The sequence below is a fragment of the Tamandua tetradactyla genome, chromosome 1, assembly GCF_023851605.1.
Source record: "Tamandua tetradactyla isolate mTamTet1 chromosome 1, mTamTet1.pri, whole genome shotgun sequence".
In the NCBI taxonomy this organism is placed as follows: Eukaryota; Metazoa; Chordata; class Mammalia; order Pilosa; family Myrmecophagidae; genus Tamandua; species Tamandua tetradactyla.
In genome coordinates, this window is record NC_135327.1 from 24574902 (window position 1) to 24601027 (window position 26126).

The 26126-nt window shown below is 48.7% G+C and overlaps 2 protein-coding genes across 10 annotated transcripts; one reads left to right on the forward strand and one right to left on the reverse strand.

Moving 5' to 3' along the window:
• Positions 1-1515: 1515 nt before the first annotated feature.
• On the reverse strand, positions 1516-9641 carry PCED1A (PC-esterase domain containing 1A). Of its 6 annotated transcripts, none has more exons than XM_077112365.1 (8): positions 9172-9641; positions 8732-8875; positions 8134-8213; positions 7788-7936; positions 7531-7681; positions 7175-7448; positions 4865-5134; positions 1516-4526 (listed from the first exon to the last, which is right to left on the reverse strand). In XM_077112365.1, exons 2-8 carry the CDS (start codon positions 8853-8855, stop codon positions 4285-4287), a joined length of 1290 nt encoding a protein of 429 aa, XP_076968480.1. In that variant the 5' UTR covers positions 8856-8875; positions 9172-9641; the 3' UTR covers positions 1516-4284. The 6 variants fall into 6 exon arrangements, with proteins under 6 accessions (XP_076968480.1, XP_076968481.1, XP_076968465.1 ...); XM_077112366.1 differs by having other exon boundaries at positions 1518-4526; positions 4865-4936; positions 7788-8026; XM_077112350.1 differs by having other exon boundaries at positions 1519-4526; positions 7788-8026.
• VPS16 (VPS16 core subunit of CORVET and HOPS complexes) lies at positions 9468-25764 on the forward strand. 4 transcript variants are annotated; one of them, XM_077112339.1, is made up of 25 exons: positions 9660-9796; positions 19231-19319; positions 19523-19620; positions 19712-19840; positions 19923-20067; positions 20190-20305; positions 20408-20530; positions 20627-20682; positions 21050-21139; positions 21273-21367; positions 21510-21586; positions 22027-22158; positions 22265-22392; positions 22527-22562; positions 22759-22867; positions 22952-23086; positions 23179-23287; positions 23379-23476; positions 23561-23761; positions 23951-24028; positions 24124-24293; positions 24373-24469; positions 25244-25347; positions 25461-25601; positions 25691-25764. In XM_077112339.1, the coding sequence occupies exons 1-25, from the start codon at positions 9744-9746 to the stop codon at positions 25707-25709; spliced, it is 2628 nt and encodes an 875-aa protein (XP_076968454.1). In that variant the 5' UTR covers positions 9660-9743; the 3' UTR covers positions 25710-25764. The 4 variants fall into 4 exon arrangements, with proteins under 4 accessions (XP_076968448.1, XP_076968454.1, XP_076968453.1 ...); XM_077112333.1 differs by lacking the exon at positions 19231-19319 and having other exon boundaries at positions 9468-9796; XM_077112338.1 differs by having other exon boundaries at positions 9720-9796; positions 23561-23668; positions 25461-25764.
• The last annotated feature ends 362 nt before the right edge of the window (positions 25765-26126 follow it).

Genomic DNA, 26126 nt, shown 5'->3' on the forward strand with positions numbered 1-26126 from the left:
GAACAGGATGGCAAGAAACAGAGAAGACTCAGTGAGCTTGGCTTACTCAAATTGTTTTTCCCTGTACATATATCCAGGGGTACAATCCTCTCCAGTTCAGAGTTAGAGGTGCAAAAAGTGCCTGGATAGAGAAAAGTGTTTTGAGAAGGAAAGGCAGGAAAGAGTGAATAAGGGAGAGGGGGCAAACTGGATGCAACTGAAGAGGGATGTTCCAAAGATGGGTTTTTGCATATGAAAACAAGTAATTAACTTTTGCAAAAAATCTTATCTAACAAAACATAGAAGCTAGAAATGGGTGAATTGATAGCTAATGAGGTTGTACTCAACTGTAAGGGAACAGATAGAAGTGAAGGTCATTCACTAGTGGGTCTATAAGGAATATTACTGAGGTAGTTAGGTTTAGGTGTCAACTTGGCCAGGTGACAGTGCCTAGTTCTGTTGCTATGGACATGAGTCAATGGCACATGAACCTGATCTGTTGCTGATTACATCTACAGTCAGCTAGGAGGCGTGCCTGCTGCGATGAATGATGTTTAACTAAACTGGCTGGTGCTTAAACGAGAGAGTGCAATGTAGCACAGTCAAGGCAGTTCAGCATACCTCATCTCAGCACTGGCAGCTCAGCCCAGGCCTTTGGAGATGCAGAAAGGAATCATCCCGGAGAAAGTTGTTGGAACCCAGAGGTTCAGAGAGGCCAGCAGAAATTACCCTGTGCCTTCCCATGTAAGAAAGAACCTCAGTTGAAAGTTAGCTGCCTTTCCTCTAAAGAACTAACAAAATAAATCCCCGTTTATTAAAAGCCAATCCATCTCTGGTGTGTTGCATTCCAGCAGTGAGCAAACTAGAACAATTACCATATTGAAGGTGAACATGATTGAAAGGGGTTGTATAGGCCTATGTGTCCCATTAACACTACAAATATAAATATGTTCTTGCAAGAACTACTTCAAACGTATGATTCTTACACAAACAGTGTTTAAATTCAGGGTACAGGAAGAAAACTGCTATTGCATGCTATGGGCTATGTTTCACAGGAAAACATCAGCAGTACCACAGCAACACAAGGGGTAAATAATGCGGGGAGGGACAAGAGTTAAGGGGAGGTTTAGATTTCTTATTTGGTGAGGGTGTGTTTTTTGGGTACCTTTCTCTTGGGAACAATGAAATTATATAAAATTGAGAGTGTTGATGGACTGTTGACACTGGACATTATACATGATGCCTGATGAATGCAGGCGGCTGAAGGACACATTGGTAAATGATAAGTATACATATGATCAAATATTGTATTGCTACAAAAAGGAACGAAGTTTTAAGGCATGCAACATTATGAATGAACCTGTGGGACATTTGGTGAGGCAAAACAAGACAGAAACAAAAGAGCAATTATTGTATGATCTCCTTTGGAAAATGCTTATAAGAAAACAGGGGCCTAGATTATAAATTCTTATAGCAGGCACATGTAATCTGGAGTGGTAATTATTATTTCTGGATTTTGAGAGGCTGTTTTATATATGTATAACCAGGTATTTAGAGATAAGAATGAAACTGGTCAGGTTGGGTTAAGGCAATTCAGATTACAGGGTTAAGGGAGACGTTGTCTACATTTTAGAACCTCACCTACTCTTTGAGACCAAAGGAAGAAAGGTTTATTTTATTCAGAACTTAAATTTTCTGTAGCACATGATCTAACTGAACCTGTCTGGATAGCTCATTTAAAAAGCCAAAACACAAGGAGCCCAAAATAAGAACGACGAGCTTTAATCCTGTATAGCTTAACGTAAGGCCTGGATACACCCCAGAATATATTAAGCAGATGAAGTATTGAAAAAGTCCCTTGAAGGATGGGAGAAAAAATGTGGAACTGTTAAACATTACCACTGAGGAAACCCTGGATAGTGTCCCAAACATTGGGTCCAAGCCTTGATCTTGAAGCTTACTCTTGTGAAGCTTACGTAGGTAGCAGAGAAGCTTCACCTACCTATAGGTACACCTAAGAATTACTTCTGGAAGACCTCTTTCATTGCTCAGATGTGGCCTCACTCTCTCTAAGCCCAACTCTGCAACTGAAATCATTGCCCTCCCCTCTACGTGGGACATGACATCCAGGGGTGAAAGTTTCCCTGGTGGCGTGGGAGATGACTCCCAGGGATGAGTATGGCCCTGGCACCGTGGGATCAACAATTACATCGTGACCAAAATGGGGAAAAGAAGTGTAACAAATAAGGTATCAGTGGATGAGAGAGTTCAAATAGAGTTGAGAGGCTACTCTGGAGCTCACTCTTACACAAGCTTCAGTTAAACATTGCCACCTATCGTAACTTGCCAAACCCCAACTAAAGCAATTCCAGCCAATTCTGAAGAACATCTAGGGCAATTTATAGGATTCCACAAAGATTCCATGAGCTAGGGTAACTTTCCAGAAACTTACAACCCCCACATAAATCCCTGGACCAGATAAGTTCTGAAACCTACAGGGCCCAGCCTCCAGAATATCAGATAGGTCCATCTCCCTACCCCATATTAGTGACAGCCCCTTCCACACGAAAAAGTTTGAATGGGCATAGCCCAAATACCCCTAAAGAGTGAGAGAGAAAGATCAAAGGTGATGGCGTAGTTATATAGAGAAGGTAGGGTTTAACAAATGAGTATGATTCCTGAATCATTAAGTTGATCTCTTTCAGTCTCCGGTATCTTAGCGCAGCTAGAAGTAAAAACCTAAAACTTTGGAATTGTAACCCATGCCAAACTCTGAAATGTGTTCTACAAGTAATTGTTGCACTGCACTTCAAAATTTATTGCTTTTTTTGTATATATGTTATTTTTCACAAAAGAAGAAAAAAAGTCAATTGTGATGATAAAAAAAATATTTCTTCTATCTTCCAATGTCCTGGAGCAGCTAGAAGGAAAAGTATGAGATGACGGTATAGTAGCCCAAGACAAACTCCGGGATCTGTCCTGTAACTACTTGCTGAAGAGTGCTTTGAAAACTAGTTTTTTTCTTCCTTTGCTTTGTATATATTATACTATTAAAAAAGTTTTTAAAAAGTTAAAAATCTTATCTAACAAAAAACTATTTCTGTATGTTCCCTTCACTTTTTATCTACACCAATGAAAGTCAAGCTTATTTGTTTCAAGCACTGTTAGAAACTTGGTACACTGATTCTCAACTGCCTGATCAAGACTGCTCTCCACAGGGTTCTACTAACTCCCACTGTACCAGTTTCCTCGGCACTAGTGTGTTAATGACTTCTTTTCACTTGGCATTTAATAGATTGCTAGCAAAGATAACACTTTTCTGGTGTATTATTTCTATCTGTTTGTGTAAAATATTTACCCTTTGCCACCGTAAATTTTCAGTAACAAGTATAGGAGTTAATGCAATAAATCTACATCTCTCCCCTCCTTCCCAGTATCTACGTTTATCTTAGTTTTCTGCCCCACATCACATGAGCCCCCTGCCATGATCCACCCCACTGCCATTTTAGCTCACACTCCACCCCTGATGCTCTTAGTAGGGTCACAAACCTAAGGAAAGGGCATTTGTCAAATCCTTACCCCACTGTCCTTTCTTAACTTCTGTAGAGTTAAGCACAAACTTTTTTCTCCCTTAGCTCTTCCTCTACCACCTTTCCCAAGAAGCTGGACTGTGTTCACTGTGCCCCCATTGTATATCATACCTAGTAAATAATAGGTTTCTAATCAGTCTTCCACTCAGGTCTGGAAGCTTCTTGTTTAATTCCAACCAGTTTATTGTCTATGTGCCAGCAACTGTGCAAGACAAGGTATGTGTTTCAAACATCTGCAGTTGTACGTGAATGTTGACTGAACAAATTAATGCATGAGACTAGGAGATAGGGATAGGAGGAACCAGCTAGACTCAAAATTCCATACAAAATGTTAACAATTTCAACTCAGACCTTGATTTTTCCCAACTGCAAATTGCTGCAGCAACCCCTCCATGATCTTTGTTAAGCACACATCTGGTGACTGTGGAAAAAGATGTGAGACAGCAGGAAGGATGCATTCAAAGGTTTCTGAACAGTGCGGGGGCAAAGGCCCAGGGACAGGGTGAGTCCGGAGGAAGCCTCCACAAATCTAATCATGTGGTGTGGGAGACCCACTCCCTCACCCAGGAAGATGTCACTCTGTTCTTCCATGCCTTTATTGGTGAAAGCAATGGATAAGAACACCAGGCATGGCAGACACCTTGGCCCAGCACTTGGGGTGGCAGGCAGGCCCTACAGGGCCATCAGCACATCCAGCCCCAGCCCAAGATCCAGTCTACCCAGGCCATGTTCCTGAATGGGCAGAAGGCCGGCTGTCCAGTTTGTATGTGTAGATTAGTCTGTCTGAGTGTCTGAGCCGCTGCCTGCAAGGCACCCCCATCCTTGGCACATGGTAGGGGCCACTGGGAACACAGCGTGGCATGCCTCGGTGGACCATGGGGCTCCGGTGCTGACCACGAGGGGTAGGGCCAGAGACTGGGAGAGGGCCAGGCACAAAGTTCTCTCCAGGGCCACATCCTAGGAAAGAACCAACTGTTATCAGAGTGGGCTTCTGGCTAGGTGAGCCCACCTTTGCCTTTAGGCAGCTCTAGTGAGTGAGCTTTCCTCGGCTTCGGTTTCTCCGTGTGTAAAATGGGGATACCGTTTTTCCTACTTCCACAATAGGCAACTGTGCGAATCAATTATCTGGTTAATGAGTCTACAGATGCTATTCCAGACTAAGAGGACTGCTGTGACCAAGTCCAATCCTGGGGGCCAACCAAGGGCCTACCCAACTCTTTTCTGCCTACCTGGGTACAGGAGGCTGGGCTGAGGAGGTACGAGGGGAGGCTGGGAGAGGCTGCAGAAACACCTACCTAAGTGGGGTGGCATCGAGAAGTCCTCCATTGGATTATAATTGAAGAATTCATGGGCAGGGAAGGGCTGACCTGGGAAAAAAGGGGCATCCTGGGGTAGGGGTGGGAAGAGGGGGGGTGGTGAGGGCTGAGGAAGGGGGTAAGGAATGGGTATGGGTGGGGGCAAAGGAGAGGGTGGGGGCAAGGCCAGCTGCTCCCCGAAGTCTGGAGGCTGCCTATGGATTTCCTGGAATGGATGATCAGTCTCTGGCCAGGCCTCAATCCACGGGTCTAGGAAAGGGATGGTTGTTTTAAGTAGGCCTGGGAAGCCAGGCTGCCCTGACCACTTCTAAGCCTCTATTCTGTCTCTTGGAGGACAGAGCCACCAGGTGGCAGCAAACTGTGCTTTCTACCCAGCTTTCTTCTTTCCCTCTGGTTTCAGTGTATTTTTTTCTTGCCTCCCTCCAAGGTCCAAATGCATCTACCTCTGTTCTGACCTCACTCCCCTCTAGCACCCACTTCCTCTGTTTGCCCATCTTCTCTTTCTTTAGCTTTCTCCTCTCTCCAGCCCCTCCCCATGGACCAATAAGTAAGCTTAGTATCTCCTCTCTTAAAAATAAAAAGATCCTGGGTGGGCCACGGCAGCTCAGAAGGCAGAGTTCTCGCTTGCCATGCCGGAGACCTAGGTTTGATTCCTGGTGCGTGCCCATGCAAAAAACAAAAAAAAAATTAAAGAATTTTAAAAATAAAAAGATCCTTCGATCCCTTGTCCTGATAGTCAGTGTCCTCCTTTCCTTCCAAACTTACACAAAGAACATTTTGCCCATCAACTGCTCACTGCCTCTTTTAACCCTTCTCTATTCCCTCAACACTCTTCCTACTAAACATAACCACTTACTGACACATTTAACAAATTTCCTTCCTAACAGTCATGTGACATGGGCAATACCCTCTGTTTTCCCTGCAAGTGCCTCTATTCTCACCTCTTTCTGTTGCCTCCATCAGCCTCTCCCTCTTCCCAATTACAACATGTGGCCACTGTTTTACTCACTCCTTCACAATTCACACTCAGGTTCCCAGTTTCAATCCCTCTGCTGGGTATTGCTGATTCCCACATGTATGTCTCCAACTCTAACTCCACAGTAGCTCAAATACATCGGCCCTAACCAAACTCACCAACTTCTACCCTAAATCAACTCTTCCTTTTAACATTCCTCGTTACTCAGCTCAAAACTTCAGTCCAAAACTGGATTTACAAGACCTGAGCCACCATATACTATCCTTACAACCTTCAGAGGATCCCTTCCTTTTGCTGGAGATCAGTTCTCTCATCTAAAACACACGGAGATCGGACCATTACATAATCAAAGTCGATGCCCCAACTCCTGGCAAAAAAGGCCTAGGGGGTCAGCCTCTGTATGTTTCTAGCCTTCACTGTGCCCCCAGGCCCTCTGCTTACCCTGAAGACACTAGGTACAGAGCATCTGTGCTAGGCACAGGGGTGGGAATCAACAAATGAGGCAGGAACCTTGCCCTTTGAGGACATTATCCAGGGGAGAAGGAACCATGAGAACCATCAGCCATGGTGTTCTCTTTGCAAGCATGCAGGGACTGGGAGGTTGGCAAGCAGCAGTCAGTACACAACTGAGACAGCATGGGCAGCCATGCCTCAAAACAAACAGGAGGTGTCAGGCTACATTCGATTCAGAAAGCTCCACCAACAACCAAAGACGGGGCCAGAGGAGAGTTACACACACCAGAAATCTTAAGCTGAAGTGAGGAGCCTGGAGAATGTTGTCCATTTAACTAACTCCTACCCAGCAGACCTTTCCAAAGCCCCATGTAGGTCCCATTACTTCTCTGCCCAACAACTTTCCAGCCAAGTACTCCCCCAGGTCTCCCTCTCCCATCCATACAGAGGGGATTCCTTGCTTCTGCCATATACTGCCTGGATTACAACTTCTTCTGTTTCGGTCTTTGTACCCCCAATACCCATGTCTAACTGTAAGTACCTCTCTTTATCTCCTTTTCACTTGTAAGGTAGGGTTCTTTTGACTTGCTTTCCTGTGTGGTCAATACTTATATATACTCATTCATAAACATAGGTGTTAGACCACAGAATATTGGAACTCAGATTCAAATATCACTCCTATGATCAAGCCTTCCCCAGGGGATGAAAAAAGAACACTCAGGGGCCACAACATTCCTCCGAGGGGCCCCCTCTCCCCACAAGAGTAACTCAGGACCTCTGTCTCGCTGTTCCTTAGCCCTGTGCCGGGGTGGGGGGGTTCTCTCCGTAACACTACCCTACCCCACTGTGACAGGGCTCACCAGGGAGATGGTCACGTGCCGGCAGCTCAACGCCCCAGGCGTCAGCCACATGGGTCAGAAGCAGGTGGGATAAGTGGCGGTGGGCATGCTGGTCCCAGTGGACACCGTCCCGGTGACGGTGCTGTACTGCATGCCGGAAGTGAAAGTGAAGGTCTAGGACGTCGAAACAGTGGTCTCCAGCCAGTGTGGCACTATAGAAGTTCCCTTCAACCACATCCCGCCGCAGAGAGCCCGCTAGGGGCTGGAGCTGAGTGAGGAATTGGGCGTCTAAGAGCTGCAGAAGGAAGCAGCGTCTGGAGGGAGGGTTCCCTACCAACCAGCTGGCTGCCCCCTCCCAACAGGCCCCAGTCACTTGCCTCTGGCGGGAGGAAGCCCCCGGTGACTCGCTCCCCCAGGGGCATCGCCATGTTCCACACCAACAGGCAGGAGTCTGGCAACACCTGGTCCATGCGCATGAAAACCCGCTCCAGATTCTCCCGGTAGCTCTCCATAGAGCAGCGGCCATACCTGTTGGGCAGCACAAAGGGTGGGGAAGAGCACAGGGGTGGATGGCCTCAAAGCCATACACCCCCGCCCCCCAACCAATATTTGCATGCTTCTCTAGTTCCCCAACCTGGAAATATCCCAGAGGCAGGAGTTGATGATCACCAGGTCTGGGGCAGGCCCATATGTCAGTTCCTTCAGGACGTCCTCAAGGTACTCGGAGTAAACACGGGTGAGGAAGTAGAAGCGCACAAGGTGGTGACCAGAACCTGAGCAGAACTGGCGGACCTCGCGGTACTGTGTCCCGTTGTGCAGCTCGCCCAGCTGTCCCCCAGCCACCAGCTGGTCCTGTTCAAAGCTCAGCTCCCCCTGCCCGCCCCACCCTGGCTAGTCAGACTCATGCCAGGGAGGAGGGCCCTGCCGGGTGAGAGTCTGTACCCACCCCCCCACTGGTATGGTTATCATGCTTCTCTCACCTTGGCTTTCAGCTGGGCTGCTGTGAGCAGAGAGTCTCTCTGGAGCAGAAGCACCAGGTCCTTGTACACAGCCCTCTGGACTGTGGGGAAACAGAGATCCTAAGGCTGAAGCAGGCCCCACCCCATTGCAGCTCTTCCCAAGTCCAAGCCTCCCATATCCCCAGGGCTGGGGCTGCCCAACATGGGCTCTGCCGAGTGGAGGGAGGAAGAAAAAAAAAAGCTGGGGATTTAAAAGTCCTGGTGATACCTCTGTTCCTTCTAGCTATTCCCCTCCCCCGCCCCATCCCCAGTTTGTTAAAAGTCTGCCAAATCATCTGGGAGATAGACAACACAATCTATTGCTCCCAGGAGAGAATTTATGTGGACTGATGGGGAAAGAAATGCTGAGCAAGGATGGTATAAAAAACGCATAGGCTGTATCTGTCAGGACACCTGTGGAAGATGTGCGGGATCATGAAGGAAAGAAAAAAACCTACTGGGCTGAAACAGATTAAAGGGCAAAGAGGTGGTCTGAGAAGGAGGCAATGCATTCAGATTTAAAGAGTCAACGCCTGGGCAGCGTGGAACTGGGAAAGGTGATCCTAGAGGAGACACTCACTGGAGTCCCCCAAGATGACCACGAACTTGTTGTGTAGCAGCTGCTGGACTTCGGAGGCCTGGAAGTGGACCATGGTTCTTGGCAGCGGGCGGTGCGGCTCCTCGCTCTCCAGACAGAAGACCATGCCGCCGCCACAACGACGGGCTGCTGGGAAAGGCAACTAAGACGAGACAGGGCAGTGGCTCAGAACCGGGCGGCCCCAGTGCCCGCCATGGGATACATGGGATCTGCACCAGCCCCTATCTGGCTGTCCAAGACCACAGGGAAGCGGTGGAAGCAGCAGAGCAGTGCCCATTACTGCCCCAACCTTGGTCACCCTTGGCACCAGAGGCAAGGGGTTGTCGTGGGCCTCACAGTACAGGCGCTTCCCGCACGAGGCCGCCTCGCCACGTGCCCGTCGCCGCCACGCGCATGCGCGCATGCCCGCTCACGCCAATTACCAGGTTTTAGGGCTCCGCGCAGATCACCGGCTCCAGGGTCAGGCCCGCGCGCCTCGCGGCTTGCCAGCAGCAGGCTCCTGGCCAAGCCTCATGTTCCCGCGCCCCAGGAGGCCAATCGGTTCTGCAAAGCTCCCGCCCCACAGAGCCCGTGCGTCTCGATTAGCCGTCGGTGCGCAGCCAGGCGCTCAGCCCTCTCCATGCGTACGTCGTTGCGGCCCGGACGGCGCCTCAGGCCGCAGACTGCGCACCTAGGGCAGCGGTGCTCACAGTTTCCACATCCGGTCACCTGTGTCCCGCCCTGTGCGACCCCCTACGCCTCAGGGAACGGGAAGGTGATGGGGGTGGCCGCCACGTTGAGGTGGGGCCAAAAGCCTGGCCCACCCGGGCGGGCTCAAGGCCCGGGGTTCGGGCGGGGAGCGCGGCGGCGACCGAATAAGTCTGCCCACAGTGGTGATGGCGGCGACGGTGGCCTCGACACGTGACCCAGACGGGCGGAAGCGGAAGTGGTTGCCCGGAGCCTGGCGGCCCCTTAGCGCGCCCTTAGCGCTCCACGGCTGCAGCCTGTTCCAGCCATGGATTGCTACACGGCGAACTGGAACCCGCTTGGAGACTCCGCCTTCTACCGGTGAGCCGCCCAGCCTGCCCGCTACGGCCCGGCTTACCTGTTCCTCCGCGGGCTCGAATCTACGGACAGAGCCGGCGTCGCTAGTCCGGGTCAGCACTGGCGCTGGGGTCTGCCCGGCGCCATCTCTCCCAGAGCATCTGCCCTTAATGCACAGCTCTCCGAGGACAGGGAGCTTTGCCCTTTTGCAGAGAAAGAAACTGAGGCAAGCACAGTGGCCACACAAGTAGGGGCAGAGCCCAACCCCGAAGCTCTGGGGTTAGTCTATCAGCCTCAGGAAGGATGCACAGATCACGTTGAGGGAGGCCGCCCACGGTGACAGCGAGTGTTTAGTCCCCTGCCAGGAAGTGCTGAAGTCAGACCATCGGGGCGCTCCCGGGGGGCGGGGGGGGGGAGGAATCAAGAGCGCACGGCTGGCGAATAACAGCACTGACCAAGACTGGGAGAAAGGGGCGAGTGGTCAGTGATTTCCAAGAGCAGCGTGAGTGAGGACCCTCAGCCAGCTCTTCCGTGGGAGTCGTGGGGCTCTAAACTACGGATCTTTAAAACGTATAAATTATTCGTATCATTATCTTTATTAGAATTTCTCAATGGGTTCCCTTTCTTGTAGGATAAAATACAAACTCCTCATTATAAGTCGGCCTCTATTTGTCTCTCCAACCTCATCTGCCATTCTCCTACACAAATCTTGTGTTCCAGCTACAAAAAAGTTATAGGGCTCCATCACACTGATGTTTCATGACTCCTGGTGTTTACACCAGTCTACAGTTCCCTCTGTGTGGACTGCCATTTCCCTCTTGATCTCGTTGGGGAATTCTTGTTCATCCTTCAGGCTTAGTTCAAAGATTGTTACTGAATCTTCCCAGTTTCTGCCTAATAGAGTTTACTGTCTTTCTTTGGGGCCTCATGGGCCCAGTGCTTGGGTTTGTTATGTATGCCACAGTAGGGCAATTATCAATACCCATAGGTTTCTTCTGGTAAACCAAGCCCCTTGCGGTTTGAAACTACATTGCTTGCATTTCTTTATCTCCAGAACAGTGCTTTATATGTAGTAGTTGCTCAGAGTTTTAAGTGAATGTAAGTGTCGAATACATGCTGTTTACATGACCTATGTCATCAGTCTACCTATACCTGTGTGGTTCTGCCAGAAAGGATTAGGGACCTAAGCCTTGCTGTGGACGATACTTATTTTCTAAATTGCTAGCAGATGTTCACCCTTTCTTATTTACTAGGTAGTAAGTACATTATGTGTACTAAGTTGCTTGTACCTCACAATGCAAGGAGATAGGTATCATGAAGGAAATTGAGGCACAGAGAGGTTAGGTGACCAAGTTATACAGCTGGTAAGTGCTGGAGCCAGGGTTGAACCCCAGTAATCGGGTTCTAGAACATGTGCTAAAGTAAAGGTTTTTTTTTTTAACAGGGAAATATGATAGTATATTCTTCTTGCTGTTCCACCAGAGTAGAAATGCTTTACGGGCCAGGTACTGGGTATTGTTCGTATTTCTGTATAGCTTTGCACATAGCCAGGACTTAATAAGTGAATGAATGATAAACAGGTGGTAGGCGTTGCATTTTGAGTATTATCTGCAGGGCAGGATTCTTTTTCATTTGAAGTATTCCAGAGAACTCACCGAATTTGAGAGGACAAAGAGAAAGAATGATAACCGGTACTTATGGGGCTCCTGATTTCCAGCCATTTTTATCCTAAAAGTCATAGTTTCCACAGCTAGCAGGAGAGACTGTCAAATACCACTAATAGCGCAGTAATTGGTTGTAATCATTATGAAGGAGAGGTATATGGGCCTATGAGAGCATGAAACAGTCTGGGGAGATGGGGATGGAAGAGACTTTCTGAAGGAAATAGTAATACTTCAGCCAGGTCCCAGGGGATGAGTAGAATTAGGTGTAGGAAGTGGGATGGGGAAGAGTATGTACAAAGGTCCAGAGGCAGGAAGGACTGAAGCAATCCCAATGACCTAAATTAAGAGAGACAGCATGGCTGAAGTGCTGTTGGCAACAGATGCAGGACATAAGATGAGGTTGATGCCCCTCTTGTAGGGGCCACATCCTGCAGGCCCTTGTAGGCCGCCTGTATTTGAAGAGCAATGGGAAGCTTAAAGGGTCTTAATGAAAGGACTGATGTAACAAATTTGTGCATGTGTATGCCAGCATGTTTTAAGTTCTGTTTGGTGGCATCAGGGTAAACAAATTGAAAGGGGCAAGTATGAATATTTGAGGCAGAGGAGACAGGTTAGGAGGCTGGTGGAATAGACCAGGGAGAAGTTGAGGGTGGTGAGCACTAGGGTGATAATGGAAATAGAGAGAAGCCAATCAGAGTGATATTTAGGAGGTAAAATTGAAGGCGATTATAATGGATTGCCCTTGATAGGAGGAGGAGGAACTAGGAATCAAGGATGACTTGGGTTTTTGGCTTAGGATATTAGAAAAAGAAGAGCAGGTTTTGGTGGGAAAGAGGTTGAGCTTATTTTTGGACACATTGAGTTTCAGGTACTTTAGAAATATTCTTTATGGCAAGTAAAAGAGGACTGAAAATAAGTCATATATTTGAACTTACCTTAGACGAGAAGTCAACTGTTTTAGTGGTATTTATAGTTGAGGCAGACAAGAGTCAAAGGGATTTGATGGAGTGATGGCGGATTCTCCTTAGGGCCTCCTGAATTGTTTTACTGGGGATTTTGGAATGCTTGGGTATTTTTCCAAGGCTAAACTTGGTGTGCTCTTTCCTCTCCTATGGTCTAATCCCTTAGCTTGGGCAGGTTGGAGATCATCTTCTGAATGCAGTTTAGCTGCATTGCCACAGGAATTTCTTCATTTTTCCATGGAGGGCTTTGGAGTTGAGGCTCCCAGAGGTGCTGGGTTTAGTGGTTTTCTGGTACTAGCATCTAGGGTCCCTTTGCTGTTGAAGGGGGTTTCTACTTCTCAGACCGAAGAGTAGAGAAGAGAGATGTAGCTGACCTTCCTCAATGAGAGTGTGGTCTGTCCACACAAGCCCTCACTCCTTAAGTTTTTCTGAGAGGCTGCCCCTCATGCTGCCCTCCACACTGCCCACCTATGCCCCGTGCCACCCTCAAGGCACAGCTTGCGTCAACCTTACTGTCCCTCAGAAGGCTTCTTTATCCTGAAGCTATGGGGAGGTATTTTTGCTTTCTTGCTATTCACTCCTTCACCCTTACTCCTGCCCCCTTTAGGGCCTCCCTTATGCCTGGCTCTGCCTCCCTCCAACCCTGTCTGTGTACTGCCAACCTCCTGAATCACATTCCTCCATGGCTGCCTGATTGGAGGCTTTGCCAGAGCCTTCTAGACACCCCACCTCTTGCCACCTTCTTAAGTGACTTAAGTGGCCACATGACTTCATGGTTCTGTGCCCTTTGTTCAAGTGATTTTAGCAAAAGCTATTTAACCACTCCTACCCTAGCTCTCACTCTGCCCATATCCTCATCCACAACTGTTCCACCTCTGAAATGTTAAATTCGAATAACCCCCTCTCTGACTGCTAGTCCTGTCCTCGCTGATACTCGAGTGATACCTCTTGATCCACCTTTTCCCAACCTCACTGGGATCTCCATCAGTACAGCGTTCTGTTTTCTTTGTGTCCATATGTAAAACAACCATGTATAAATGTTTCCGTCCCAGTCCATCTTGGAGTATAGCCATGGTCACTCATTTCTGTTTCTTTCTTGCCCTTCCTTGATAACCATGTTCCTTGATCTTTCTGTTGCATCTACCTGGCAGAACCATCCTACAGTGAATCAACCACTCATATCTCTACATCTGTACCCAGGCTGCTGAGCAGTTAGGTTGGTACCACTGCACATCCACGGCCACCAGCCTCAGCTGGACCCAAGCAATCCTATTTTGTGGAGTCAACCTACTGAGCTCGCCACAAGGGCTCGACTTAATTCTTTTTTACATAAAGAAAGAATATTTTACATGTTCTTTTTTACATAAAGAAAGAATATTTTACATATTCTTTTTTACATTAAGAAACCATTGTAAACAATTTAAAAATTTGCAATTATTTAAAGTTGAACGTCTTCTTACTCCCTCTTCCCAACACCTACCTTCATTTCCTGCTTCCCAGAAAAACTGGAAGTCACTGCATGGAAGGGCCCAGGCTTCCCTCCACCAAATCTGCCTGCTGTCTTTCCTGACCCTCTAAGGAGATGTGCCTAACACAGCCATGCCCCAGGCTCCCCATCTTCTCAGAAGCCGTGAACCACCACCCCTCCCCTCTCTCAGACACAGTGTTTCTCCAGATGTCCTGGACGCCATCCATCAGAATCCCCTGAGATGTTGACTACACTGAGATTCCTAGGCCAGATCTACTCAGTTATCTCTGGGGTGGCGCCTGTGAATTGAAGTTTTATTTTAGCAAGCACCCAGGTGTTTCTTTGCTGCAGGAAAATTTAAAAGCCAGTGTTCTGCATGATTTTCCACCATTCTGATCTCCAAATGCTGCCTCTCTCATTTCAGGTATACTTGTGTCTTTCCTTAAAAGAATGAACTTCCCTATGCCATGAATTTCTCCTCCTTCCCATCTTTCTTTTCCCTGTCCCAGCCAATGGTCTGAAGACCCATCAATACTTGTTTCCATATCTGTCTTCCCACTGACTGCCCACTCTGCCTGACCACACTGTTTTCAGTGGCGTCTGTTCACTGCAGTGGCTACACCTCAGGCCTCATCCACACTTGACTCCCTAGAGCATTGGACAGAGATGACCAAGCCTTCTCTTTCTTACCTGGAAAACTGTATTTAACCTTTTTTTTTTGTGTGAAAGATTTCAAACACGTAGCAAAGTAGAACAAAAGAATGAACACCTATATAGCCATCATCTAGGTTTATAACTATGTTGCCATGTCAAACATTTTGGAAGTTTTGAAAGCATATTAAGAAAAGATTCAAGTATACACAAATGTAGTGAGAGTAATAGAGTGAACATCCATGTGCTCGTTACCCAGCTTCCACTATCGACATCTGCCGTTCTTTTTCCATCTATTGCCTGCCATTCACAACAAACAGCTACACTTTTTGGGGGCTGTTTTTAAACAAACACCAGCCATCATATCATTTCAATCAAAATTCTTTTTCTGCTGTGTTTTAAAGTACATTAGACAGAACTCAGTGTTCATTGCTTGCAAATATGACCGTTTCGTACAGAAGGACAGTACCATTGTGCACCTAAGAAAATTAACACTTAATGTTATCATAACAACCAGTCGTTATTCACATTTCTCCAGTTGTCTTCAGAGTGTCTTTTTATAGCTTGTTTGTTCAAATCAGGACGCAAGTAAAAAGTACTCATTTGCTTCCCTCTCTTAAGTCTCTTGTAAACTAGGAAATTATTACCACCACCATCCCCATCTTTTGTTTTCATGACATTGACTTGTTGAAAAGATAAGTCCATGTCTCATTGCTTCCTTGTGGTGCATTTTGACTTTTTTTCTTTGTCATAGCCTTTATTTTCTGAAACTAGATGTAGACTAAAGACTTGATTAGATTCAGGTTAAACATTTTTGACAGAAATGCTCTGTAGTTAATGATGTGGTGTTTGTGTTGCATTGCATCATTCTATCAGATTGTCCTGCTGCGAGTGACGTTCAAATTGACCAGTGAGTTCAGATTATAAAGTCTATTATATAAAGCCTCCCATTTTAAAGTCACAGTTTGCCCCTTTGTGATAACCACGTCATCTGTGGAGGGCTATTTGCTAGGTGTTTCAGTTTGAGTCCAATCAGGAGACAGAAACCACACAGTGATTTAACAGGAAAAGCTCAATAAAGAATTATTAAGGTATGATAAAAGAATAACTGTATAAAATAAGAAACTCTGTGGTATCTTATGCTGAGGGAGAGTACCCAAAGAAGAACAAACTGAAAACAGAGGCTCCCTTCCCCAAGGCAGGGCTCAGACTTCATTGGAGAAGGTGTAGTTGCAGTCCACTGGATGGCAGAGAAGTTTGCTGGTTTACCTGGACCAGAGCTGATTGACAATCACTGATCAAACAGGAAGCAACCCTCCTGTGAGTGCAGAGGGGCGTAGATGAGCCATAGCTGGGACCAGTGTCGTGGGCTTGCAGAGCATGTGGGAGCACCATTGTAGGCTGGAGACCTGAGGCATACAGTGAGCATATCAGGAGGGCATGGACTGCAGGAGTCATACTTCTGGCTGGGATAGGAGGGGAGAAAGAGAAACAGGTGAGCAGAGGGAATGGGAGTGCTGGAGCACATACTGTCTGAATCAAAAGAGCCATGGGCAGATGAAGACCAGTCCTGGCGAAGGCTGTGAGGTCACCGAGGAATGACAAGTTATAGGTGAGGGGTTGGGGCAGAGCACCACCAGATGACCTCAGACCTACATTGCTGACTGTGCAGCTGTTGGAAACTGTAGATTTCCGTCTTCCTGCAGTATCCCTCTAGCACCCTCTATTGAGAAAGCTTAGTATCAAGGTCATGGAACATGTATTGAAAGGTAAATTTGGAGCACAGAGGAAATATTTTGATAACTGGCACATGCTGTCCTTCGGCTGCTCAGCTTCTACATGCATCTTTCTGCACACTTTGGAACTCTCTTATAACAACAAAACAACTCTGTATTTCTGTTTAACAAGATACAGTTATCCTTTTTACAAGTGAAAGACTTCTCTTTTCCAGAAGGCGATGTACAGTCTTAGCTGTTACTGTTTCTTTCACAGGCCATATTAATTACTCTTCAAATTGGCTTACAGTCACACTGAATATTTCTGTTACCTAAAAACTAAATTATAAAGTTGTCCTCCAGTGATTTGTATAAAATAAAAATGAAAAGAAGGGGAGAGAAGAAAATGGCCAGTCTGTACATATAAACACATGCATATAACAAACAGAGAGAAAATGTGCAGACTACCATCCTCATTTCAGTAACTGGTCACAAGGTTGTAGTTGATAATGATGGCTACCTTCTTCAGTTGCCCGTTCTATACCTTCCTTGCCTGCCCTCAGCCAGAATCTCTGCTGCTCTGTTTTTTGTTTTCCTTTTTTCTTAACCTGGTTTGGAGTGACCCAAACTTCATTCTTCAGTCATCTTGCATTTTTTTAAATTCCTATAGGTTTTCATTAACCTATACTTCATTAACTTTTACTAGAGAATCCCCAGAATAATAGGACTTTTACGTAAAGCAACTTGATTTCCCCTTGGTAATCGGAATCAGTCATTTCAGCCAGTAGATGAACCCCCTTTTTAAATGTCTGTTGGTTAAGAGGCATAAGGAGCCCCAAATGGAGAGGAGACATCATTTTCCAATTCAGTGGAACCATTGTTGTGTCCCTATGTGTAAACTTTCTCCCTTTGGAGATGAAGCTCTCCAACCCAGTACAGCTCAAAGTCACCAGGACTGGAAGCAAAATTTCTGCAAGAGAGTTACTTGGTTTAAGTCGCTGTGCTCACTTCCACCCCTTGATTCTGAGTATCATGTGCTCTGACTATGGAGGAGACTGTACCACTTGATGGTCTCTTATTCAGTGTATAAAGTGCATCCTGTAAGACGTGACCCTTTCCTTTTAGGGTGCTATCTCCTACTTGGCATCAATAGCTGAGTCTTTAGTAAGTCATTCCCCCTTTCATTTAGGCCAGCCACTTCTGGGTTTGGGACATCTGGTAAGTCCACTTGATTCTGTGGGAATGAGCTCATTCCTGTACTGTGAAATGTGGTCCTTGATATAATGCTTTTGTAAAAATATCCAAGATTTTTTTTTCTATATGGCTTTATCTTTTTAATGTTTAAATCTTTAATCCCATCTGGGAAATAATTTATTCTAGATATTAGGTAATGAAATAGCTTTTATTGTGGTTCTTCCTGTATGGGCTATTGTCTCATTTTAAGTACCAATTTGTACGGATTTGAAATGTCACCTTTATTGTATGCTTAATCCCCAGGTCTTTTTCTGGACTCTCTTCTCTCCCATTGATCTAACTTGTTTATTTCTGTGCCAAAACTACAGTTCTAGTTAACTTTAGCTTTATTAAGTGTATTTGCTATCTGTATTTACTCTCATTTTTCAAAATATTCTTGAGTATTTTTGCTTTTAGATGCTTTTTTTTTCCTTGCAGATGAACTTTAGATTCAGTTTGTGTGCCCCCTTGCCAAAAATTTGGGAGGGGAAGGGATTTTGATTGAAATTGTGCATTTATAGATAGTTTTAAAAGATTTCTCATATCAGTCAGAGTTCTGTGAAGAAACAGAACCAATGAGATGTATATATTTTAAGAGATTTATTTTAAGAAATTGGTCATGCCATGGTGGGGGCTGGTGAGATTGAAATCTATAGGGAAGGTCAACAGGCTAGAAACTCAGGCAAGAATTGATGCTTCAGTCTTGAGGCAGAATTTCTTCTCCAGGGAACCCCCTGTTCGGACCTTTGTTTCTACAGTACCCTCACTATGCTTGGAAAAGGTGCTGTGCCCCATGTCCATTTTCCCTACCCAGCTGGAAGAATTCTTCTCTAGGACAGGGCTCATGTCTAATGTGTTCCTATCTGTACATAGTGTTGGACCTGGCATGAGGGTAATGACAAGTCACTATGTATGCCATGGACGGGGTCCCTCCTCTAAATACCTTCAAGTCTGATCTGAATCCCACAGCCTAGCCCTGAACTTACTGACCTCAGTCACTCTCTACTTTGTTCATGAATGCTGTTGGATATGAACCTTCACACAAGGAGCTGTCTCTTACGTGGCCCCTACATGAGACTGGTCAGGTCCTCCAAGCCCAGTCCATGCCCAGTGTCAACTCACAGCATAGGCATAGGTGGCTGTATGGGGATAATCATCTCTGGCTGACATCAGGCTTTACCTTGTGCACACTACTCCTAGATCAGCCAGTAGACCATCTGGAATTAACCTCATCCTCTGCTGGGCCCACCGGGCAGGTTGGGGCTTTGAGGGAGCTCCTTAGTATGGTTTAGGTCCCTTTCTACTGAGAAGTGTTGAGTAGGACCCCTGGGTATAAAGACCATGGCCTAGTTCAGTGTTAACCAGAAGTGGAAGAAAGGCTCCCTGTCCTGAGAGGCCCTCTTGAAGGGTCTAATTCCTGCTAATATAAACCTAAGCCAGCCACCTTCCTCTAGGCCTGCTACAGTTTGTGCCCTGGATATTGGCTGCACTGCCTACGTGTTCCAGGAGCTCCTGTCATCCGTGGCCCTGAGGGCCACATCTTCGCCCTACAGTACCCTCTCTTCCCTCATCTGCTGTCCCTACCGTGTAGATGGTTAGTCTGCCTCACTGTTTTTAATCATTGCTCCCCTCCCACCTCTGGGGGGCTTCCACGATTGCTCTGTGTGGAACAACTGGAGGCTTTGGGAACTCATCTGGGACCTACTTCATCCCAGAGATGCAGGGTCATGAAAAGACTAATCTCTGCTTGCCTCTGTGTGGGCAGGAAGTATGAGTTGTACAGCATGGACTGGGACCTGAAGGAGGAGCTCAGGGACTGCCTGGTGGCCGCTGCACCCTATGGGGGGCCCATTGGTATGTCATTCCTCTGCTGCCATGGGATGAACCCAAAGTCCTTGAGTCCTGGGGGGCCTTGCCGTCGGGTGGTTCTTGCTGACCTGTGCTAACCCCCTCCCTCACCCTGCTGGGATCCTTTTAGTTCTCCTAGTTCTCATGAGGCCTCCTTCACATGGGCTGGGCCTGGGGAGCTAGGACAGAAGTCTCCTCTTAAACTGCAGCACTGCTGAGGCACCCCTGGCGGAAGGAGAAGGCTGCCAGTGTGCGACCAGTGCTGGAGATCTACTCTGCTTCTGGCTTGCCTCTGGCTAGCCTGCTGGTGAGCACCCCTGACTGGGCTGGGCTGGGGATGGGGCTGGGCAGGTTTCCACATTCTGCAGACAGCCTCAGGAATTGACCCCTCCTTGCAGTGGAAGAGTGGGCCCGTGGTGTCCCTGGGCTGGTCTGCCGAGGAGGAGCTGCTCTGCGTGCAGGAAGATGGTGCAGTACTGGTTTACGGGCTTCATGGTGACTTCCAGAGACACTTCAGCATGGGCAATGTAGGGACCACAGGGGGCTGGGACAAGGGGGATGAGGCCTGTGACTCTTAAGTCTCCAATAACCCACAACCCCTCTCTCCAGGAGGTGTTGCAGAACCGGGTTCTAGATGCTCGGATCTTCCATACTGAATTTGGTTCTGGAGTGGCCATCCTCACAGGGGCCCACCGCTTCACCCTCAGTACCAATGTAGGTGACCTCAAACTCCGCCGAATGCCCGAGGTCCCAGGTAGGCCTTGACACTCCTAAGACAGCAAAACAGCACCTGCAGATGTACCCATAGACCGTGGAGCCCACAGAGGCTGAAACTGTGGGCTCTGGTCATCCTGAAGTCCCTTTCCCTGGCTGTAGGTCTGCAGAGCATGCCCTCATGCTGGACCACACTGTGCCAGGACCGAGTGACACACATTCTTTTGGCTGTGGGACCTGATCTTTATCTCCTGGATCATGCATCCTGCTCTGCAGTGGTGAGGGCCCAGAGGTGGGAACAAAGTGGAGTGACTGGGGAGGTAGGGCAGAAGGGCTCTGAGAAGTCAGTTTATCTGGTATTCTCCTTGGCCCTGCCCTAGACACCCCCTGGTCTGGCCCCAGGAGTGAGCAGCTTCCTGCAGATGGCTGTCTCCTTTACCTACCGGCACCTGGCGCTCTTCACTGACACAGGCCACATCTGGATGGGGACAGCATCACTCAAGGTGAAACAACATTGGATTCCATGCTTTGTCCAGGGTAGAACTCTTGGGGTGGGTAACTGCTGAGACAGGGCCGTGACATTCCCTACCCCCTTTCAGGAGAAGCTATGTGAGTTCAACTGCAACATCCGGGCCCCACCAAAGCAGATGGTCTGGTGAGGATGAGGATTATGTTGGGAGTGTGGGTGGGTCATAGACTTGTTTCCTGGGATGCCTCGATTCATCCTATCTACTAGCCAAGTTGAGTGAAGCTAGGATCTTACCTTCTCTGCCAGGCCACACTTGAGGGAAACCATTTCCCTCCTGGGGCTCCAGATGCCTTTGGGAGCTGACAGTGCAGGGGTATGAAGAAAGCGGATAGTTCAGACATGCTGTCAGAGGAATGGGGTTAGGGGCAGCAAATGTGTGCAAGGCTGTCCCAAGGCAAAGACACTGTGAGCAGTGATGTGGGAAATGTGGAGAGGCCTCTGTGATCTGTGGTCTGTGGTCTGACCCAGACGTGTGTATGATGTTGCTCCACAGGTGCAGCCGTCCTCGTAGCAAAGTGAGAGCCATTGTGGTGGCTTGGGAGAGGCGGCTGATGGTGGTGGGCAATGCACCCGAGAGCATCCAGTATCCTTGGAGGGCTGCCTGTGGTGGAGGGGCTTGTGGTGCTGGTGGAGGGGGTGAGAATAGAAAGGGGATTGCCACCTGTCCTGCCCCATCCCTGTATAGACTTAGTCTTAGCAACCTTGACCAAACTCAGGTTTGTGCTGGATGAGGACTCATACCTGGTGCCTGAACTCGATGGGGTCCGTATCTTCTCCCGCAGTACTCATGAGTTCCTGCATGAGGTTCCAGGTAAGGCCCTCACAAGGACGCCATGTCATCCAGGTCACGTAATCCTGCTGCTTTGAGCCAGTGCCACAGAGCAGCATCAGGGCCTTGAGGCAGGGCTGAGGGTTTCTCTCCCCCACACCAACTCACCAACTCTCTCCCTTAGCGGCCAGTGAGGAGATCTTCAAAATTGCCTCAATGGCCCCTGGGGCACTGCTATTGGAGGCCCAGAAGGAGTATGAGGTAAAGCCCTGGCCCTGGTCTTTTCCCTGAGATACTCTCCTCCATCCCCTTCCCCTGATTAGCCCAGCTGCCTGTCCCTGCTTGACTGTGTAGGCACAGTCACATACCACCTGTCAGGAAAGGGGTCTAAGCAAGATGCTGGCCTGGACTGGGAGGGGTGGCTCAGGTGGCCTGAAAGGACATAGTGTCTTCTATGTAATGATGGGGAGGGGCAGGAAGCATGAGTTAGGGCTGCTATCGGGAGATCTCATGGCCCATCACAGGCATTGGGGGCTGACATCTGTGAATCTCTGGGGGACTGACTAGGTTGGAGAGGTTTGGATTCTGGCCTATGCAGGCCCCAGTCAGCCCATTTGAACCACAGCCCAGAGAGGCTGGGAGCCAGACTTGAGAGTGTCCTCTGTCATGACGTTGCATCTCGGAAATCCTTTTCTTTCCAGAAAGAAAGCCAGAAGGCAGATGAGTACCTGAGGGAGATCCAGGAGCTGGGACAACTGACCCAAGCTGTGCAGCAGTGTATTGAGGCCGCAGGACATGAGCACCGGCCAGACATGCAGAAGAGCCTGCTTAGGGTTGGCCTGGAGGGCAGTTTGGGGCCAGAGTGCATGGGCCAGGAGGTGGGCTGGGTCTGGGGAGGGGAAGGGAGGCCTTCCTCCATTGCCCTCTGGCTCTTCTCAGGCGGCCTCCTTCGGAAAGTGTTTCCTCGACAGATTTCCACCCGACAGCTTCGTGCGCATGTGTCAGGACCTGCGTGTGCTCAATGCTGTTCGGGATTATCACATTGGGATCCCCCTCACATATAGCCAGTATCCCTAAGTATGTTGGAAATGTGTCACCAGCCAGGGGTGGCAAGGGAAGGGGAAGGGCCTGGAAATGCTGCCTACAGGTCCTCGGCAGACAGGGCTTGTCTCCCAGTTGGATCCTTAACCAAATAAAACAGATACAAGCAACTTACCATCCAGGTGCTGCTGGACAGGTACAGCAAGCCCAAGGGATAGTGAGGAGGGCTGTAGATGGGCAGGCATTGCAGTCTTGGTGGGCGATCTTGTGGTCACTGCTCCTGACCTGTCTCTTTGGTGTTGGGAGGCCTGGGACACAGGCTGGGGCTGCTATGCCCTCTCTTGCTCCATCCCACTTCACTGCTTGTCCCTTTTACCCCCCTTGCCCACCAGGCTTGTGTTGCGGAGACTTTACCCCCTGGCCATCCAGATATGTGAATATCTGCGCCTTCCGGAAGTGCAGGGTGTCAGCAGAATCCTGGCCCATTGGGCCTGCTATAAGGCAAGAATCTGGGATTGGATCCAGGGGCATTTAGGGAATTCCAGGCACCTGATGAGGTATAAAAAAATGTCTCTTCCTTGGCAGGTGCAGCAGAAGGATGTGTCAGATGAAGATGTTGCTCGGGCAATCAACCAGAAACTTGGGGACACACCTGGTGTCTCTTATTCTGACATTGCAGCACGGGCCTATGGCTGCGGCCGCACAGAGCTGGCAATTAAGGTGTGGGCACATAGCCCTCTGCAGATACTCTGATGTGGGTTTTAGAAGCCCCCAAATTAGCTCTTTCTCTCTACCTTCCTCCCCCACCACAGCTGCTGGAGTATGAGCCACGATCTGGGGAGCAGGTGCCCCTTCTCCTAAAGATGAAGAGGAGCAAACTGGCACTGAGCAAGGCCATTGAGAGTGGGGACACCGACCTGGGTGAGCAGGGTTTGTATGGGGGCTAGGCCAGGGCCCCTAGCCTGAACCAGAGGCCAGGCTGTAGTCCCCACCTCACCTTGTCATCATGTAGTGTTCACAGTGTTACTGCACCTGAAGAATGAGCTGAACCGAGGAGATTTCTTCATGACCCTTCGGAACCAGCCCATGGCCCTGAGTTTGTACCGACAGGTGCATCTGGTGGACAGGGGTGGAGATGGAGCCTCCTGAGCCCTTGAGTTGCCTTGCTGACTGACTACCTGCTTGTGTTCCTAGTACTGTAAACACCAAGAATTAGAGACGCTGAAGGACCTTTACAATCAGGATGACAATCACCAGGAGCTGGGCAGCTTCCACATTCGAGCCAGTTATGCTGCTGAGGAGGTCTGGGGTCCATGGAGTGGATGGGGCCTTGGGTCTGGTTCCTTCTCCAGTGACCTAGGCCTCCATATTTGGTGCACACTCCATGTGGAGAAGGTGTGAGAACAGGATGGGGTGGGTCCCAGAGGAGTTAGCTAATCCGTAGAATCACCAGAGCGGTGCATCCAATGGGTAAGGCTGCCCTTGGCGACTCTGAGCACAGAAGTCAGGGAGATGACTTTAGCCTGGGTGGGATTGGTCGAGCTGCTGTGCTGTTGGCTCGGACCTCCTTTCTTGCCCTTGCAGCGTATCGAGGGGCGAGTAGCAGCTCTGCAAACAGCAGCCGATGCCTTCTACAAGGCCAGGAATGAGTTTGCAGCCAAGGTTTGGCCCACCCTATTCAAGGAACCTCTTCTTATTCCCTCTCAGTCTTCTGTCCTTGTCTCTCTTATCCCACCCTGCCTCATGTCGGTCCTTAGGCCACAGAGGAGCAGATGCGGCTCCTACGGCTACAGCGGCGCCTAGAAGATGAGCTAGGGGGCCATTTCTTAGATAAGTCCCTTCACAACACAGTCACCACCCTTATCCTTGGTGGCCACAACAAGCGTGCAGAGCAGCTGGCTCGTGACTTCCGCATTCCTGACAAGAGGTGGGTGAGGGCTTATGCTGCACACAGATTCTGGATTGCCTGCCCCTCCTGCAGCTCCTCTAAGCTCAGTTTCCCACAGACTCTGGTGGCTGAAGCTGACAGCCTTGGCAGATATGGAAGACTGGGAGGAGCTTGAGAAGTTTTCCAAGAGCAAGAAGTCACCTATAGGCTACCTGGTGAGTCAGGAAGCCTCCCCCCACCTCGCCTTCAGTGAGGGTCATCCTGGAGAGGGGACCAGGCAGGAAGATGGGCAGGATGGCTTGCTCATGCATATGTTCAGAGTCCCACATTGTTAGTGAGTGCTTCCTGTGGACATGTGTTTGTGAGCAGGCCCTGGCCATTGTGCCAGCTGCACCGGAGGATGGCCCGAATCTGCCTGCAAATGTTAGTGTGAGAGAGACTGAGCTGTCTTCACGGTGGGCCACAGGGTAGACCACGTGCCTGAGTTTGAGTCAGGGGCAGGGAGGGTTTATCTGTGAGGCAGTGGGGAATGTTGAGGGAATGTCTTTTTGAAGGATAGGATTCAGAGGTGGGGTGGGTAGGTGGGGTAAGGGCTGCTATGAGTGAGAACACAGGCCTGAGAAGGCAGGTGGTAGGAAACAGTTGTTGTGAGGGGCATTGGGAAAGGAGGGAGGGATGGTAGATCAGAGGCATGGAAATAGTTGGTCTCAAGGCTCTAACAGATCTTTGATGTGAGTGTTTCTCTCTGAAAGCCCTGAAAATGTTGAGATCACATGTTCTGTGTGGAAAGGGTGTGTGTGTGTGTGTGTGTGTGTGTGTGTGTGTGTGTGTGTACGAGAGAGAGAGAGAGAGAGAGAGAGAGAGATTATATACCTAAAGGGTATATAAAACATATGAACAATGTATTCACTGGGTTTTCACTAATAAGGGAGAGGACAGAGAGACTGTGCCTTGTCTTCCCCCCTCCATCCCCTTCCTCTTCTTTTAAGCCCTTTGTGGAAATTTGCATGAAGCAACACAATAAATATGAAGCCAAGAAATATGCCTCCCGGGTGGGTCCTGAGCAGAAGGTCAAGGCCTTGCTTCTTGTCGGGTGCGTATGCTGAGGGCCCTGTGGGTGCCATGTGGCTGAGCCAGTAGGCTGATGAGAGGTAGGTTTGTACCTCTGGGAAACCCTGACCATCTCCCATCCTGCTCAAACCACAGGGATGTGTCTCAGGCTGCAGATGTGGCTATCGAGCATCGGAATGAGGCTGAGCTGAGCCTCGTTTTGTCCTACTGCACTGGAGCCACGGATGGGGCCATAGCTGACAAGATTCAGCGGGCCAGGGCACAAGCCCAGAAGAAGTAAGGAACCTACACTCCTCAAGCAGGGGGTTCTGTTCCTAGTCCCAGAGTTGCCAGAAGTGTCACTGCCCATTCGGTTCCTCCCCTAGGACAAAGCTGAAGAGCTGAAGCAGGCAGGAGGAAGGGTGTCTAGTTGTAAATAAAGTTGGAATGCTTTAGTGTGCCTGTCTCTCGTGTGTATTCTTGCCTAAGCAAAAACAAATATGAGGCAGAACCGTCCAGACAAATCATAGCAAAACTCATGTATTGATTGTGCTGAGGAAGGGGAGAATTTTATAGCTAGAGACCTGTCCCTTTCCAAGGAAAGTCCCATCAAGCTCACAGCATCTAGGGAGACTGGGAAGAGGTAGCCCAAAGCTTAATAAGCACCTTCTCATTAAGAACTGCACTGAAAAGCATTGCACAAACACAAGAGCCACCCTGAACGTAGACCTTTTTTATTTCCTTTATTCTCCCTGACAGCTCTGTGAAATAGGCAGCCCCACCTCCATTTTACAGTAGACGGAATTGAAGACTGGGAAGATT

What these genes read in the sequence shown, in the direction of transcription:
- PCED1A (XM_077112350.1), bottom strand. Translation starts at nt 8,855, where the DNA reads ATGGTCTTCTGTCTGGAGAGCGAGGAGCCGCACCGCCCGCTGCCAAGA. An exon ending in GGTCATCTTGGGGGACTCCA is followed by an intron (nt 8,214 to 8,731) that starts GTGAGTGTCTCC and finishes GTTTCCCCACAG; the next exon opens with TCCAGAGGGCTGTGTACAAG. An exon ending in CTCGATGCCACCCCACTTAG is followed by an intron (nt 4,527 to 4,864) that starts GTAGGTGTTTCT and finishes GTTCTTTCCTAG; the next exon opens with GATGTGGCCCTGGAGAGAAC.
- VPS16 (XM_077112333.1), top strand. Translation starts at nt 9,625, where the DNA reads ATGGCGGCGACGGTGGCCTCGACACGTGACCCAGACGGGCGGAAGCGG. An exon ending in AGGCCCAGAAGGAGTATGAG is followed by an intron (nt 21,587 to 22,026) that starts GTAAAGCCCTGG and finishes TTTTCTTTCCAG; the next exon opens with AAAGAAAGCCAGAAGGCAGA. An exon ending in CCCATTGGGCCTGCTATAAG is followed by an intron (nt 22,868 to 22,951) that starts GCAAGAATCTGG and finishes CTTCCTTGGCAG; the next exon opens with GTGCAGCAGAAGGATGTGTC.